Source organism: Cornus florida, unplaced genomic scaffold (genome assembly GCF_030987335.1).
Source record: "Cornus florida cultivar Cherokee Brave unplaced genomic scaffold, ASM3098733v1 CherokeeBrave_3.0.0_Hap2_Chr11, whole genome shotgun sequence".
In the NCBI taxonomy this organism is placed as follows: Eukaryota; Viridiplantae; Streptophyta; class Magnoliopsida; order Cornales; family Cornaceae; genus Cornus; species Cornus florida.
The window spans coordinates 2,976,641-2,992,161 of NW_026775581.1; the positions used below are offsets into that span (position 1 = coordinate 2,976,641).

General features: G+C 35.2%; 1 protein-coding gene across 1 annotated transcript; it reads left to right on the top strand.

Annotated features, from left to right (window-relative positions):
* The first annotated feature begins 535 nt into the window (after positions 1-535).
* On the top strand, positions 536-1,192 carry LOC132286748 (uncharacterized). The gene has a single exon (XM_059789134.1). It carries the CDS (start codon positions 536-538, stop codon positions 1,190-1,192), a length of 657 nt encoding a protein of 218 aa, XP_059645117.1.
* The last annotated feature ends 14,329 nt before the right edge of the window (positions 1,193-15,521 follow it).

Below are 15,521 nucleotides of genomic sequence, written 5' to 3' on the forward strand. Positions count from 1 at the left end.
ATTCACTAGGCTTAAAGCTCACTCCTTCCATATCTATATTTTCAAGTACAAGGTTGGGTCGCTATTGCTAGGTCTAGAGTCTGAGGTGTGAATGGAGAAAAGAACAATGGAACATCTTTTGTATAAAATGTAAATATTGTAGTAGAATTTAATATTGTGACTTGTAGTTAATAGTTTAGTTTTCTTAGAACTTGCAAGATGGATTTATAGTTATTTTTTTTGTTGTAAACTTTTAAGTAGGCACTCCCATATATAATGACTTCACATATGTATGAGGTTAATGTAGATGGTTATATACATTCCAATTGTTCAATTTTTTAAATATTGTAAATTAGGTTGGGGTGTGTCAACTTTTGGTATCAAAGCCTAGGTTTTCTAGGTTCTGGAGGTAGTAAGAATCTAGACTAGCAGTGGCAATAGGAAGTGTGTAGTAGAGTCATTTATTTGACTTGATTTTATACTAACAAATATATTTGGTGATTATGTATCATATATATATGTCATTATATTTAAGATTCATTGCAGATAAAAAGTAATGGGAAGAGGAAGTGGTTATCATAGAATTGAGGAAGAAGCCTCTTATGTTCCTATTGAGGTTGAAGTAGAACAACCTATTCAGGGTGGTATGGGAAGAGAACATGAGCAGTTAACTGGTATGCAGAAAATAGAGAAGGCTATAACAGACTTGGCAGAACAAAATAAACAATTTATGGCAAGTCAAATCATAATACAAGAAAGGCTGGAAAGGCAACAGAATGAAAAGAAAGGCTCGGATTATGAGAGCTTTATAAAGCTAACACCCCGAGAGTTTTCAGGTACTACCAAACTAGAAGAAGCAGAGGGGTGGGTAAGAAGAATTGAATCAATATTTGTAGTGATGGGTGCAACAGAAGACCAAAAAGTAAACTTAGCTACATTTATGTTAAAAAATGAAGCCAGTTATTGGTGGGACACGACAAAACATTTATTGCTTACTCCAGGAGAAAAAAAGGCGATATTCTGGAATCCATTTGTTAAATCTTTTTATGAGAAATATTTCCCACTAATTCACAGAAAAGAGAAGGAACGGGAGTTTATTCTCCTAAAACAAGATAGAATGTCTGTAGATGATTATAAAGTTAAGTTTACAGCTTTATCGAGGTTTGCACATAAGTTTGTACAGAATGAAGAAGACAAATGTAAAAAATTCTAGGATGGTTTAGAGGCTGCTATTAAGTCCAGAGTTTTAGTTTTTGAGGAAACAAATTACAATAGACTTGTGAATAAATCCATGATTGCAGAAAGGGATGTGAAAGAATTGCAAGAAGGAAGGGAACGATACAAAAGAAATAGATCTGAACCATCACAATCAAAAGGAGGTGAAGGAATTTTAAGTCAAGGAGGTCAAAGGTCGTGGTATGGAAGGGGAAGGGGTAGTGAATCTCAAGGGTAGACATCAGGTATTGGAAGAGGTCAAGGGTTTTCCGAACAACAATCTGTACAACAAAGTAGCTTTGGAGGACGTGGTACTGGCCGGGGGTGTTTTCAGTGTGGAAGGGAAAGCCACCAGAATAAAGATTATCCTGTGTTGAAAGCAGAAGAATGCTATCATTACTATTAGCCGGGTCATCGGAAGAGAGACTATCTTATGTTGACAAGAGTGACCTCAGTGGGTAGTGTTGTTGGTTCTGGTAGAGGTTTTGCACAGGGGAGCTCGTCAAAAAGAGGTAGGGGTGCTACAAGTGGTTCACAAGCCCAGGGAAGAGTGTTTGCTATGACACTTCAAGATGCTCAAGCAACACCAGAAGTGGTGACAGGTACACTTTCTATTTTGGATAAAAATGTTACTGTGTTTATTGATCCTGGCTCAACCTATTCATTTGTTGCATCATCTATTGCTATGCATTTGGGTAGACCACTTTCATCACTAGATAGTAAATTATTTATTTCTACACCAATGGGGGAAGTGGTAGTGGTTGCAAATGAATATCGAGATTGTGTAATACAATTGGGGGATAGACAGTTAAAATCGAATTTGATACCGTTGGGTATACCAGACTTTGATATCATTTTAGGTATGAATTGGCTATCTGTGTATCATGCTTCAATAGATTGTTTCTAGAAGGAAGTTGTATTTCAGATACCAGGGGAGCCAGAATTCAGATTTACCGAAAAAATAAATGTTATTCCAAACTGTCTCATATTAGCTATACAAACCAGAAAGTTGTTGAAGAAAGGGCGTTAGGGTTACTTGGCTTATGTGGTTGATACAAAAAATAAAGATATGACACTTGAAAATGTACCAGTGGTAAGGGAATTCATAGATGTGTTTCCAGAAGAATTGTCGGGGTTGCCAGTGGACAGAGAGGTAGATTTTACCATTGAGTTGGTATCGGGAACAGCTCTAATTTCTATTGCTCCGTATCGAATGGCACCGACAGAATTGAAAGATTAAAAATACAGTTGCAAGATCTATTGACAAGGGCTTCATTCGACCTAGCATTTCACCGTGGGGTGCACCGGTGTTATTTGTTAATAAGAAGGATGGTAGTATGAGGTTGTGTATTGACTACAGATAGTTAAATAAAGTAACCATCAGAAACAAGTATCCATTGCCACGAATTGATGATCTGTTTAATCAATTGTAAGGGGCAAAGGTGTTTTCAAAGATTGACTTGAGGTCAGGATATCACCAGTTGAAGGTAAAGGATAGTGATATTTCTAAAATTGCTTTTCGGACTTAAAATGGCCATTATGAGTTTTTGGTAATGCCTTTTGGGTTAACCAATGCTCCAGCAGTGTTTATGAATTTAATGAATCGAGTATTTCATCCGTATGTTGACTCATTTGTTATTGTCTTCATCGATGATATTTTGATATATTCTCGGTGTGTGAATGAACATAAAAAGCATTTAAGAATTGTGCTATAGATTTTATCGGAGAAACAACTTTTTTCTAAGTTTAGCAAATGTGAGTTTTGGCTTGATAAAGTTGTATTTTTAGGGCATGTGGTATCTAGGGATGGTATTTATGTTGACCGGTCAAACGTGGAAGCAGTGGTGAAATGGGAAAGGCCTACTAATGTGATAGAAGTCAAAAGTTTTATGGGATTAGCAGATTATTACAGAAGGTTCATTTGTGACGACCCTGAATTTTTTAACCTAGTGTGTCTTGTGATGAACCAAAAGATGACTCGATAACGGATCTGAAATGCGGGAACAAAATAAGCAAAATGGCCTCAAAAGATGTACGTCACCCCTAAGACACCAAGATGACTTCACATGAAGCCACGAAACTCAAATGAGCCAAGGAAATGAAGCAAGAATGCTAAACCCGAAAAGGAATGAACCAAGGGTAAAATGATCATTTCACACTGAAATGGGTGCCACTGCGCACACCATTGGAAAGACAATGAAAAATGAACAAAGTTAGACTCAAGAATCGCCTAATTCTGAGTCCGAACGGAAAAGATATGAAATTAAAACAAAGTGGCTTTCGCCGTTTAAGAGTTACTACGAACCTATCTCACTAAAACTGGAATAACTCACACTATAGATGGAGTTTTGATGAGTGGTTAGTACCATTGGAAATCTAACTTCAAGTTCTTGAATTTAGACTCAAGAACGACCCAATTTGGATCTAAAACAAATAAGATATGATCTCTTAGAGTTGGAACAACAAAGCTGTCCAAGGAAAAGATGAAGAAAATGGTTCTAAGGAGGATTGGTTGACCGAAGCCCAATTGTCGGCCGACTGAAATGATGATTTTCATGAAAAGCCTATTGGAAATGGGGTCTCGAGGCTTGTCAGCCAGCTGATGGCTCCCATCAGCCGACTGACACATCTGCTGCAGTAAAGAAAAAGCTGCTGCAATGTGTGTGAAGGGTACTCGATCCGTCTCTAAGGTTCTACATACATTCTACATGATCCGAACAAGTTTGAAAACACTCCTTAGCGTCATTCAAGTGTCCAAAACATACCAAAACAAAGAGGAACTTAAAATGATACCCTAATGCATGAATTTTTCATAAAAATTCATAAAATCGCCCAAAAATAGTTCCAAAGTTGAAACTTGAGAGTTGTGTGAAAAGTGGACATGCACGCAAACGTAAAAAGACATTTAAGACGCGTCCCAACGGTCCGTGGCCTTAAAATAACCCCAATGGAAAAAATGACCTCTCAACGGCTAAAAATGCCTTAAAATACAATAAATGAAACCAAAATGCGAAACCTAGAACAAAATGATGTTTGGCCCTTCGCCACACCTCATGCATGATCATAAAGACTCTATAAAAGAAAAAGAATGGAATTCTTACGCCCGATGCAACCATGGTGTAGCAATGACTTGTGATTTTTCAATATTTTCATAGTGAACCTTGAAAGCGAAAGTGCATAGAATACAGGATACATGTCATTGGCCTCCGGCATCATCGCATATATGTCAAATATATTGAAAAGAGTGTACTTATGTACACATTACATATATGGAATCAAAGATATAAGTTTTGATATACAAGGCTACAAAATGACATTTCATGCTAACATTTACATGAAATAGAAATTTAAAAGCTACAAGTCATCCAAGGAATGATGAGCATCATGAACCAAGTCTTCATACCTGAAAATATTCCCAATAACTTCGAGGTGAGTAATATAAAGCTACTTGTAGGAAATGATCTTGCACAGACCTAACATTTTACAATTATATCACCTTAAGGTGAAACATGTCAAAGGGCTCATGCCACCTGACATATATGTCAAAATGAGACTCAGGGAGCATCCTAAGCTACCTTAGAGTGTAATCAACAAGAATCATGATACATACATATATATGAAACGAATCAACATTGGGATAATCCAAGGAACATAATAGGAAGGATACTTTAATATAGATCAACATGAATTACATTATCAACACAATTAAGTAAGGTTTGAAATAATCCATACAACACGACAAGAAGGGTACTTAGATATAAGTTGACAAAAAATTACATTATCAATGCAATTAACATGATTGGAGCATTCCAATTAACACGATAGGAATAATACATGAAACCAAGGACATGGTATGCAATTAACAAGATTGGAGCATTTCACATAACTCGACAAATTTTAAATCTTCAACAAATAGCGACTTGAAATTTAAAGAGTGAAATCAACCAATGTGGGTACTCGAATATCGACCGGATTAAAACTGTACTCTTGCGATCACTTTAGGGCTACTAACCCATGGGTACCTTCCCCTAGTACGCACTATAGTGTAGGAAGCTCTCTATCTCCCATACTAAAACCAAGTCCTAGCCATGTCAAATTGTAATGACTCGGTTATTTGACTCCCTTTCCTTTTTCCTGAAATTTTACGGATAAATTTTTTCCGTTTAATTCTCTTTTCTGAGATCTGTTTCTCATCGTTTAGTGTCATCTCGAGTGCTCAGAATTGGCTTCTGAGACTCTTTCGTGTGGATTGACAACTTCCTTTGAGGACTGAGTCATTTCCGTATTTTCACTTTTCGGGACACTTTTCCCTACTTCGTCCTTTTCCCTATTCTGTCTTTTCCCCGTTTGCCAATTTTTGGCACAACCTCACTTTTCATGCTCGGAGTTGGTTTTGACTTCACATGTCTGCATCTTCAGTGGTTTCCTCGAAATACGCATCTTTACTTTTGCAAGAAAGTACTCTGGTTGCTCTCGGTGTCTATAGGGACATGGATGCACAATTCTTAAGAATCTTTTTCTTTTCTTGGGACATTTTTCGTAAATATCTTTTGAAGATATTTTATTTCAGGGATATCTAAGAAACTATTTTTTGAAGATATTTTCATTCTGGGGCAATTTCGCAGTTAACCCTTTTTGTAGGGGCCATTGTATAATTAACGAAAGTTATTGCAAAATATCTCATCTGGAGCCTGGATCCTCGAACGGGATTCATTTTCACTTTTTGCTAACTCGTAAATTCATAGAATTTCTTTCTAGTCGTTTTTCTCTAGTTTTAGAGTTTTTGGACCCGATTGCCGCCGAACTTGTTTGGGGCATAACTTTCTGCTCGGGACTCGATTTTCGACGTCGTTTCTTCCGTTGTTCATATTTTGTCATTTTGAATCTTTTTTGTTCACGAAGCTTTATTGTTTGAGCACATTTGCTCAAAATCCACTTTTCCGGACCCGGCGGGACCCTTTCGGGGCACTTTTTGAGACTTACTATAAATAAGGGACATAAGGATGAAAATTCAGATTTTCTTCATCTTCTCTACTCTCTTGGCCGGCAGCCATGGGAGCTTCTTGGCTGCCACCCTTTCACCTTCTCCTCCACTTGATTTCCTTGGTAAAAATCCTTCGGCTTTAGTATTTGTTGTTCCCCTCGTCGTGCTCTACTATTACCCCGTATTAGAACCCATTTCTGACCAAATTTTGAGTTCGGGATTGAGGTCAAGTTTGGATTTTCATGGGACTTCTTGGGGATTCATATAGATCGTGTTGTCCCCGACAAAACCTAGGAGTTTCGTCGGATTCGGAGCCGTTTCAATTCGGTGGGGATTTGGGATTTTCATCTCAAATTGAGGTAGGGGGTGTTATAATTTACTTTCTTGCTCTATTATATGCTTGTGATGCTTATTCAACTCAATTGCATGCTTGGATTTTAAATCTAGAATTTTTGATTAGTTATTTTCTAGTATGAAATTTAATTTTCCCGGTGAGTTATAGCATGTTTTAAAATTGTGGCCTGATATTATATTACACCTTGATATGTTGATTAATATATATTAAAATTGGAGCATTTGGATAAGAAATGAAGATTTTATTTAATATTTATCTTGAATAAAATATTAAATCATGTGGCCTTATGTAGCTTGAAATCAATGTGTGATAACATATTATATTAGGCCTTAGCATGTTCTTTAACATAGTTTAATTTGAAAGTAATTGGAGATGTTTTGAAATCTAGAGATTTTTAATTAATTTGATTAATTAAATTGCTCCGAATGTACTATTTACTCCATTTAAATTCCGACTTGATATTCTTGATTTACATGCCATATAGTTTCACATATATTTGATTTAGAATATTTGATTAAGTTTTTGGAACCTTTCATTTGATTAATTTCTTGTTTAAGATTTAATTCCCAAGATGATATACAACTTGGAATTTGATTGCGACATGATGATAAATTAAGTTTTGGTATGGTAGCTTACATATATTAAATTAGGACTAATTGCATGAGAATTACAACTTTTATTTAATATTTAACTTTAGTGAAAGTTTAATTCACATGGTCGTAGATTGAATGAAATAAACTTGTAATGTGATATTACATTAGTCCTTGTCATGTTCTCTAAGATATGTTAAATCGAGGACATTTGGAGTTGATTGAAAATCTAGAAAAAAATCAATTAATGAGCTTAGTTAATTTCATCTTTAGTATGTTGGTCACTTAAATTGATATTGGATGTAATAGGTTGATAATCCCTTGAAATGTAGTCCGTTTAATCACTTTGTGAGCATATTACTAATTTGATGTAGAAGTAGTAATTAAGGCATCTTAGAATGGTAATTGGACTTAGCATGATATAGAATATCATTGACTTGAATAGCTTGTTTAAATATATCTTGTATAGATATACAGCTTGTTAGAGTATTACAATTGTTTACCTTGGAAACTAGTTACTGAATTGGGACTTATTTAGTACTTGTGGCTTAGGATGGTAATATGATTCAATTGTTGAAGAATATTCTTGCTATATGTATAAATTGCATATTGGGGGCATGACATGTCATATGCCATGTAGACTTAAATTCTAGGACATGAATTGTGTGAATTCAACCTTACCTGTGCATGGAACGTGGAAACTTGCATTTGATTTTATATAAGTTTTGAACTTATTGGTTTTGGAAGACTTGTGAGGACATAGTTTATGTGACGGCTAGGGCTTGACTCTAGTACGGAGACAAAAGTCTTCTAAGTCATAAGTGCGCACTAGGTGGTACCTTGTGGGTCGTAATAGCCCGGACTAACTTATATACGTGTGCACTAGGTAGTGCCTTGTGGGTCATAATTACCCGGAAACACTTGCTTGGTCTAGTAACCGTATGTCCTAGTCTTTCCACTATTTGCTTTCGCATTCAAGTCCAAGTAGCTAATCATAGATTACTTGTAACTTGTGAATTGGTGCTTGCTTCGTGTATGTTGATCTCATTTAGTATACTTGGGACTGTATACTTGTTTTGTGTGTTTGATTTCATTTAGTATACTCGGAACTGTATACTTGCTTCGTGTATTTTGATCTCATTTAGTATGCTTGGACTAGTATACTTGTTTATGTATTCAAGCCTATTTTAGTATACTTGAACTTGTATACTTGCTCCATGAGTTTAGATCGCATTTAGTGTATTGTGCCATGTATACTTGTCTTATGCGTATCTCGTTTAGCTTAGTATACTTGTGTTTGTATACTTGATTTATGAGTTCTCTGTATATATCTCATACTTGTGTACGTGTGCTAGATGTTGCTTATCCCGTTTAATATGATTAAGTATACTTGTGAGCATGTGTACTTGTAAATCGTGTATCATGTTTTACTATGGTTTAGTATACTTGTAAATGTATGCTTGCATATCGTATACCTTGTTTTGATATTGATTTGCATACTTGAGCATGTATACTTGTAGGCCATGGTTTAATTCAATTGCATAGGTAGCTTAGGATGCTCCCTGAGTCTAACCTTTAATATAGACGTTAGGTGACATGATTCCTTTTGAAATGATTAATGTTGTCTAAAAATCTTAAAGAATTCGAGTCATGCATGCTCATTCCCTACGAATAAACTTGTTAGTCTTGTTTATTAACCCAGAAGTTACTAGGTGTTTTGCAAGTAAAGAAGCCTTGTTGTGGGATACACAACACTCCTAGACATGCTAGAAGTCTTGAATTATTTTGATAACATTGAATATGCACATGTTAGCATATCATATTCGCCTTTGTTTATTTTGACAAAACTTGTATTCTTGATTCTATGTATGTAAAGTGTACATAAGTACACTCTTTTCAATGTATTTGACATGTATGACATAACGCCAAGGACCATAGACTTTAAACTTCAAGTGTATGTTTGTAAACCTCAAGTTTTGCCTTTGAAACACCAACTTTTCCAACTTTAGAGGTTTGACATGTTAAATTTTGTAAATGAAATGTAATGAGGCCATAGGCCATTGTAGCATGTCTAAAATGCAATATTACACTTACGTGCACGTTCACATCATCACACATTAACTTATTATGTGAATTGAACATGCCATGGGGGATTCCATATAGACTTTCAGCTTTTTGTGCATAACAGGTTCATTTGCACTTCCTCGGGTCATTTTGGTCTATCAAAATGCTAGTTCTGTCGACCGAAGCCCTTTTGGGTATCATTTGAGCATCAAAACCATTATTTCCAATAGCCTTCTTCGCCGTTGGACCTATTTCGGTCTACCGATGGTCCATTTTGGTCTACTGAACCAACCATGCCTTAAAAACTTGTTTTCAGCATGATTTGTGTTCATTTTGGTCATCCAATGGGTTATTTCAGTTGACCAAAATAGCTAGATCCCGAGACTAGCCTCTGTTGAGTTTCAGCACTGAACTTCCAACTTCGAATGGCCATAACTTCTTCGTTTCTAACCCAAATGGGGTGATTCTTGAGCCTAAATTCATAAGCTTGAAGTCATATTTCCAATGATACCAACCATGCGGTAAAACTTCAACTGTGGTAAGAGTTATTCTGGTTTTAGTGAGAGGGTGTTAGTTTTTACTTAAACCAGGAAGGGGCATTTCGTGGGATTCTTGTCCAAAGTTCTTAGAACCTCTTGGAATGTTGTGAAACGATTGAATTAGGTTGTGTGGGCCTCATTTGACTTGTTTAGAGTCAAATCTCCCTTCTTAATTGTAAATTGACCAGTTTGCCCTTAATTGAAGGGTTTTGCTCGTTTCTCTTCATCTTATTGTTTCTCCTTCATTCAGACTCCGAATCATGTGATTCTTGAGTCCATCTTGATTAGTTTTTCATTGCCTTTATGTGGTGTGCTCGGTGACACCTGAATTCATACTTTCAGAAATGACTACCTTGCCCCTAGGGGCTTAATTGTCATTCTTCCGGTCCTTTGCTTCCGCACCTTGTTTCTTTGAGTTCCATGACCTCATGGAGGGTCATCTTAGGGTCTGAGAGGTGTGTTGTGCCTTGGGAGACCCTTGTTTTGTTTCTTGCTTCCGCATCTAGATCCGTTATCGGGTCGATCTTTGGTTCATCACTGTACACACTGGGTTGAAAAATCCACGGTCGCTTCACAAATCTTGATTGATATCCCAAGTCCCAAAATCAATAAGTTGTGCAACCAAGAGTGTATCAAAATACAAGTAATGCATTAAACCACATTTGATGCGCAACCAAGAGTGTATCAAAATACAAGTAATGCATTAAACCACATTTCATGCACAACTAAGATTTTGGAACACACAAGTCATGCCCTAAGTTCTCAATTATGATGGTATGTGAAATGTCAAGAAATCATAATGTGCATCTATACAGATTAGAACCAAGATATATAGCACATGAAATCCATTGATGTAAATATACCACAGGTATAAGATTGATGATTCAATTATTTACTAAGCAACACATGAGTAATTAAACCATTCTAAGACAATCGTGTAAGTTCATTAAGTACAGTAATAAAACCAACTCACAAGGGGTCATGATGCTTAATAAAAAGATAAAAGTTCATGTAATACAAGTCTGATTCATAAGTTTAACAAGGATTCAAAATCAAGGCATGATTAACTAATGGAAGCATAAAAAGGAATTTAATCTACTTAAGGGATTAAGTTCTCAAGATTATAAGGCAAGTCCAACATTCTACGAACAAATTATGTCAAGAATCATGTCATGGAAAAGTTCATTTCATACAAGACACAACAATGTGAAGTAAGTTCCATACAAAGAAAATAAATAAATGTAAGTCTCAAAACTTATCTGATCATTCTCAAACCGATACACATGAAGGAACTTGTCAAGAAAATCATGAATACCAAGTTAGAACTTAATCAAGCTCATAGAACTATTGAATGGATTTTTATTAATTCATTTAATTAAAATCTTTAGATTTTGAAACTCATCCAAATGATCTCAAATTAATATATGTTATACAACATATCAAGACTTGATTTAAAAACATGATACCAGTGAATTCCATACAAGATACGGCCATGAGTATCAAACTTTAATACTTGAAAATAATTAAATGAAAGATTTCAAAACTTAATCAAATATTCCCGATTTAATATATGAAAGTATATGGCATGCACATCAATAAAATGAAGTCAAAAATCCAATGGAGTGAATAATGCACTTGGGATAAAATTAATTAATTTAATTAATTAATTATTACTAGATTTTAAAACACCTCCGATTACTCTCAAATTCACATATGTTAAAGAGTATGCTAGGGCCTAATATAATATGACATCTCATATTAATTTCAAGTTAGATAAGGCCACATGAATTAAATTTTCATTCAAGAAAAATATTAATTAAAATCTTCAATACTTCTTAAAATACTCTCAATTTAATATATGTCAATGAGCATACCAAGGGGTAATATAATTCCATACCACATATTTAAACCAAGCTATAATCAACTGGGAAAATCAAATCTCATACAAGAAAAATAAATAATAAAATTTCTAGATTTGATACCAAAGCATGTAAATAAGTTGCATAAACATCAATAGCATGCAATACTTCAAGAACATAAACTATAACACCCCCTACCTCGATTTGAGATGGAAATCTCAAATCCCCACCGAAAGAAAAGTGCTCCGAATCCGACGATACTTCGGGGTTTTGTCGGGGACAACACGATGATCATTAACCCCAAGGAAGCTCCATGAAAATCACAACTTGACTTCAAACTCGAACTCACAAAATGGTCAGAAATGGGTTCTAATAAGGGGGAAAGGCATGCATCGTCAAGGCGAACACAAAACATTAAGGCACTACGACGTTTTACACGAGGGAAGAGCTTTAAAGGAGGAGAGAGGAGGTGGCAGCCATGGCTGTTATGGAATCCGGCAAAGAGAGGGGAAAAAGATGATAAAATCTAATTTTTTGACTTAAGACCCCCTATTTATAGTAAAACCCTAAAAGTGTCCCGAAAGGGTCCCGCTGGGTCCGAAAAAGTGAAATTTAAGCAGACGCACTCAAACAGTGAAACTCCATGAATGAAAAAGAACCAAAATGAGAAAATATGAACAAAGAAAGAAACGGCGTCAAAAACTAAGTCCCGAGCAGAGAGATATGCCCGCTAGAAACCCTGAAACTGGAGAAAAATAACCAGAAGGAAATTCTAAGAGTACACGACTCGATGAAATATGAAAATGAATCCCGTACGAGGATCCAGGCTCAAAACAAGGTATTTTGCAATAACTTTCGTTAATTGCACAATGGCCCCTCCAAAAGGGTTAACTACACTAATAACCCATAATGAAAATATCTTCCAAAAATATTTTCTTAAAAACCTCTGAAATAAAATATCTTTAAAAAATATTTATGAAAAACAGTCCAAGAAAAGAAAAAGATTCTGAAGAACTGTGCATCCATGCCCTCATGGACACCGGGAGTAACCAGAGTACTTTTTTACAAAAGTAAAGATACGTATTTCGTGAAAACCACTTAGGATGAAGGCACGTGAAGTCAAAAACCAACTCCAAGCATGAAAAGTGAGGTTGTTCCAAAAAGTGACCAACGGGGAAAAGAAAAAATAGGGAAAAAGACAAAAAGTGAATAGTGTCCAAAACGTGAAAATGTGGAAATGACTCGGTCCTTAAAGGAAGTTGTCAATCCAAACGAAAGAGTCTCGGAAACCATTTCCAAGCACTTGAGATGACACCCAGTGGTGATAAATAGAACTCGAAAAAGAAAATTAAACAGAAAAAATTTCTCCGTAAAATTTGAGAAAAATGAAAGGAATGAAAATGACCGGGTCATTACATCATTCAAGGGTTTTCTAGTATTGTATTGCCATTAATGAAGTTGATTCGATAGGAAGTTTGTGTGAAGTGAAGAATGCCAAAGAAGTTTTGAAGAATTGAAGAAAAAATTAACGTCAACCCCAGTGTTAACTATTTCGTGTCGTGGTGAAGGTTTTGTTATATATACTGATGCTTCACATCAAGGTATGGGATGTGTTTTGATGTAGAATGGAAAAGTAATTGCATATGCTTCTAGACAATTGAAGAATCATGAATTAAATTATCTTACACATGACTTGGAGTTAGCTGCTATTCTTTATGCTTTGAAATTGTGGAGGCATTATCTGTATGGTGAGATTTGTGAAATATTCACTGATCATCGGAGTTTGAAGTATATATTTACACATAAGGATTTAAATTTGAGGCAGAGGCGTTAGATGGAGTTAACCAAAGATTATGATTGTAATATTCACTATCATCTTGGAAAAGCCAATGTGATAGCAGATGCTTTGAGTAGGAAGTCTTCAGGGAGACTATCTTGTGTACAGTGTGCACGGGTGGCAAATATTATGGAGTTGAGATTGATGGGAGTTGAATTAACAGTTGCTAATAAAGGAGCATTATTTGCATATATTACGGTGAGACCTTTGTTGCTTGATTGAATTAAAGAGCTGCAAAGTCATGATGTATTCTTGGATAAGAAAAGAAAGGAAGCTCAAAAAGGTATGCAAATTGAATTTACAATTGTGGATGGTGGAACTTCGTATTTTAAAATTCGAATTTGTGTTCCAAATAATGTTTCTTTGAAGAAAGATATTTTAGATAAAGTCCACAGTTCTATATATGTTATGCATCCGGGTAGTATTAAAATGTACAGGGATTTTAAAGAATACTATTGGTGGAACAATATGAAGTGTGAAATTGTAGAATTTGTAGCAAAGTGTTTGGTATGTCAACGAGTAAAAGCTGAACATCAGAAACCAGCGGGGTTATTGCAGCTGTTGCCAATTCCACAATAAAAATGGGAACATATAACAATAGATTTTGTGACAGGACTTCCAAGATCAAAAAGGGGACATAACCCTATTTGGGTGATAGTTGATAGATTGATGAAATCAGCTCATTTTCTGGCAGTAAAAACTACTTATTCTACAAAGGAATATGTTCATTTGTATGTTAATGAGATCATATGTTTGCATGGGGCTCCAGTTTCTATTGTTTGTGATAGGGATCCGAAGTTCACTTTGAGATTTTGGAGTAGTTTATATGAAGTCACGAGAACTTCTTTGAAGTTTAGTACAACTTTTTACCCACAAACAGATGGGCAATCAGAATGAACCATTCAAATTTTGAAAGATATGTTAAGTGCTTGTGTGCTAGATTTCAAAGGTAATTGGGATGATTATTTACCATTGATTAAATTTGCTTATAATAATAGTTATCAGTCTACTATTGGGATGGCACCGTATGAAGCATTATATGGGAGGAAATGTATAACTTCATTATGTTGGAGTGAAGTGGGTGAAAAAAAGTTATTAGGTCTAGAATTGATTGAAATTATAACAGAAAAAGTAAAAGTAATTCAGCAGCGTATGAAAGTAGCATAAGAAAGACAGAAAAGTTATGTGGACGTGCGAAAAAGAAGGGATTTGGAATTTAAAGTTGGTGATTTTGTCTTCCTTCGTATTTCTCCTTAGAAAGGTATTATGAGGTTTGGGAAGAAGGATAAATTAAGTCCTAGATATATTGAACCTTACAAAATTCTGGAACGGATAAGAGCAGAGGCGTATCGGTTGGAATTACTGAAAGAATTATCCAGATTACGTAATGTTTTCCATGTGTCTATGCTTTGGAAGTATATATCGGATCCATCTCATGTTTAGTTACAGAACCAATACAGTTGAAGGAAGATTTGACTTATGTAGAGGAACCGGTACAGATTTTGGATCACTGAGAACAAGTGCTTTGAAATAAAACTATACCATTGGTAAAAGTATTGTGGAGGAGTCGCACGATTAAGAGGCGACTTGGAAAAGCGAGGAAATTATGAGAATGCAATATACTCACTTATTCGGTATGTTTCATGCATTTTAATTTCGAGGATGAAATTAATTAAAGGGGGAAGAATTATAAGGCCCCAATACATAATCATGTTCATTAGCATAATTTAATTTTAGTTTGACATGATTTATATATGAATATTTTATGATGTGGGTAGTTTTGTGAAGTGTTGTTTGGTGTTAAAGCTTATTAATTAAAGTAGTAGCAGCTAAGTGAATGAAAAAAAAAAAAAAAAAAAAAAAAAAAAAAAAAAAAAAGGCAAAATTGTTAGATTTGATGAATACCTTTAGTATATATATTATTATATTTAATAATTTTACATTCAAAGTTTTATCTTTCTATATTGGTGACTAAAAATGAAGCTGCCAGCACTAACTCACACACACAACACGTAACTACATATTTTTATGTATATAGAGAATTGATAAGATGGAATTGTAGTTAAGTGTTTTTATCCTCCAAAAGTCATTATTTTAAT

Coding starts and splice junctions, on each gene's coding strand:
- LOC132286748 (XM_059789134.1), top strand. CDS start 536: ATGGGAAGAGGAAGTGGTTATCATAGAATTGAGGAAGAAGCCTCTTAT.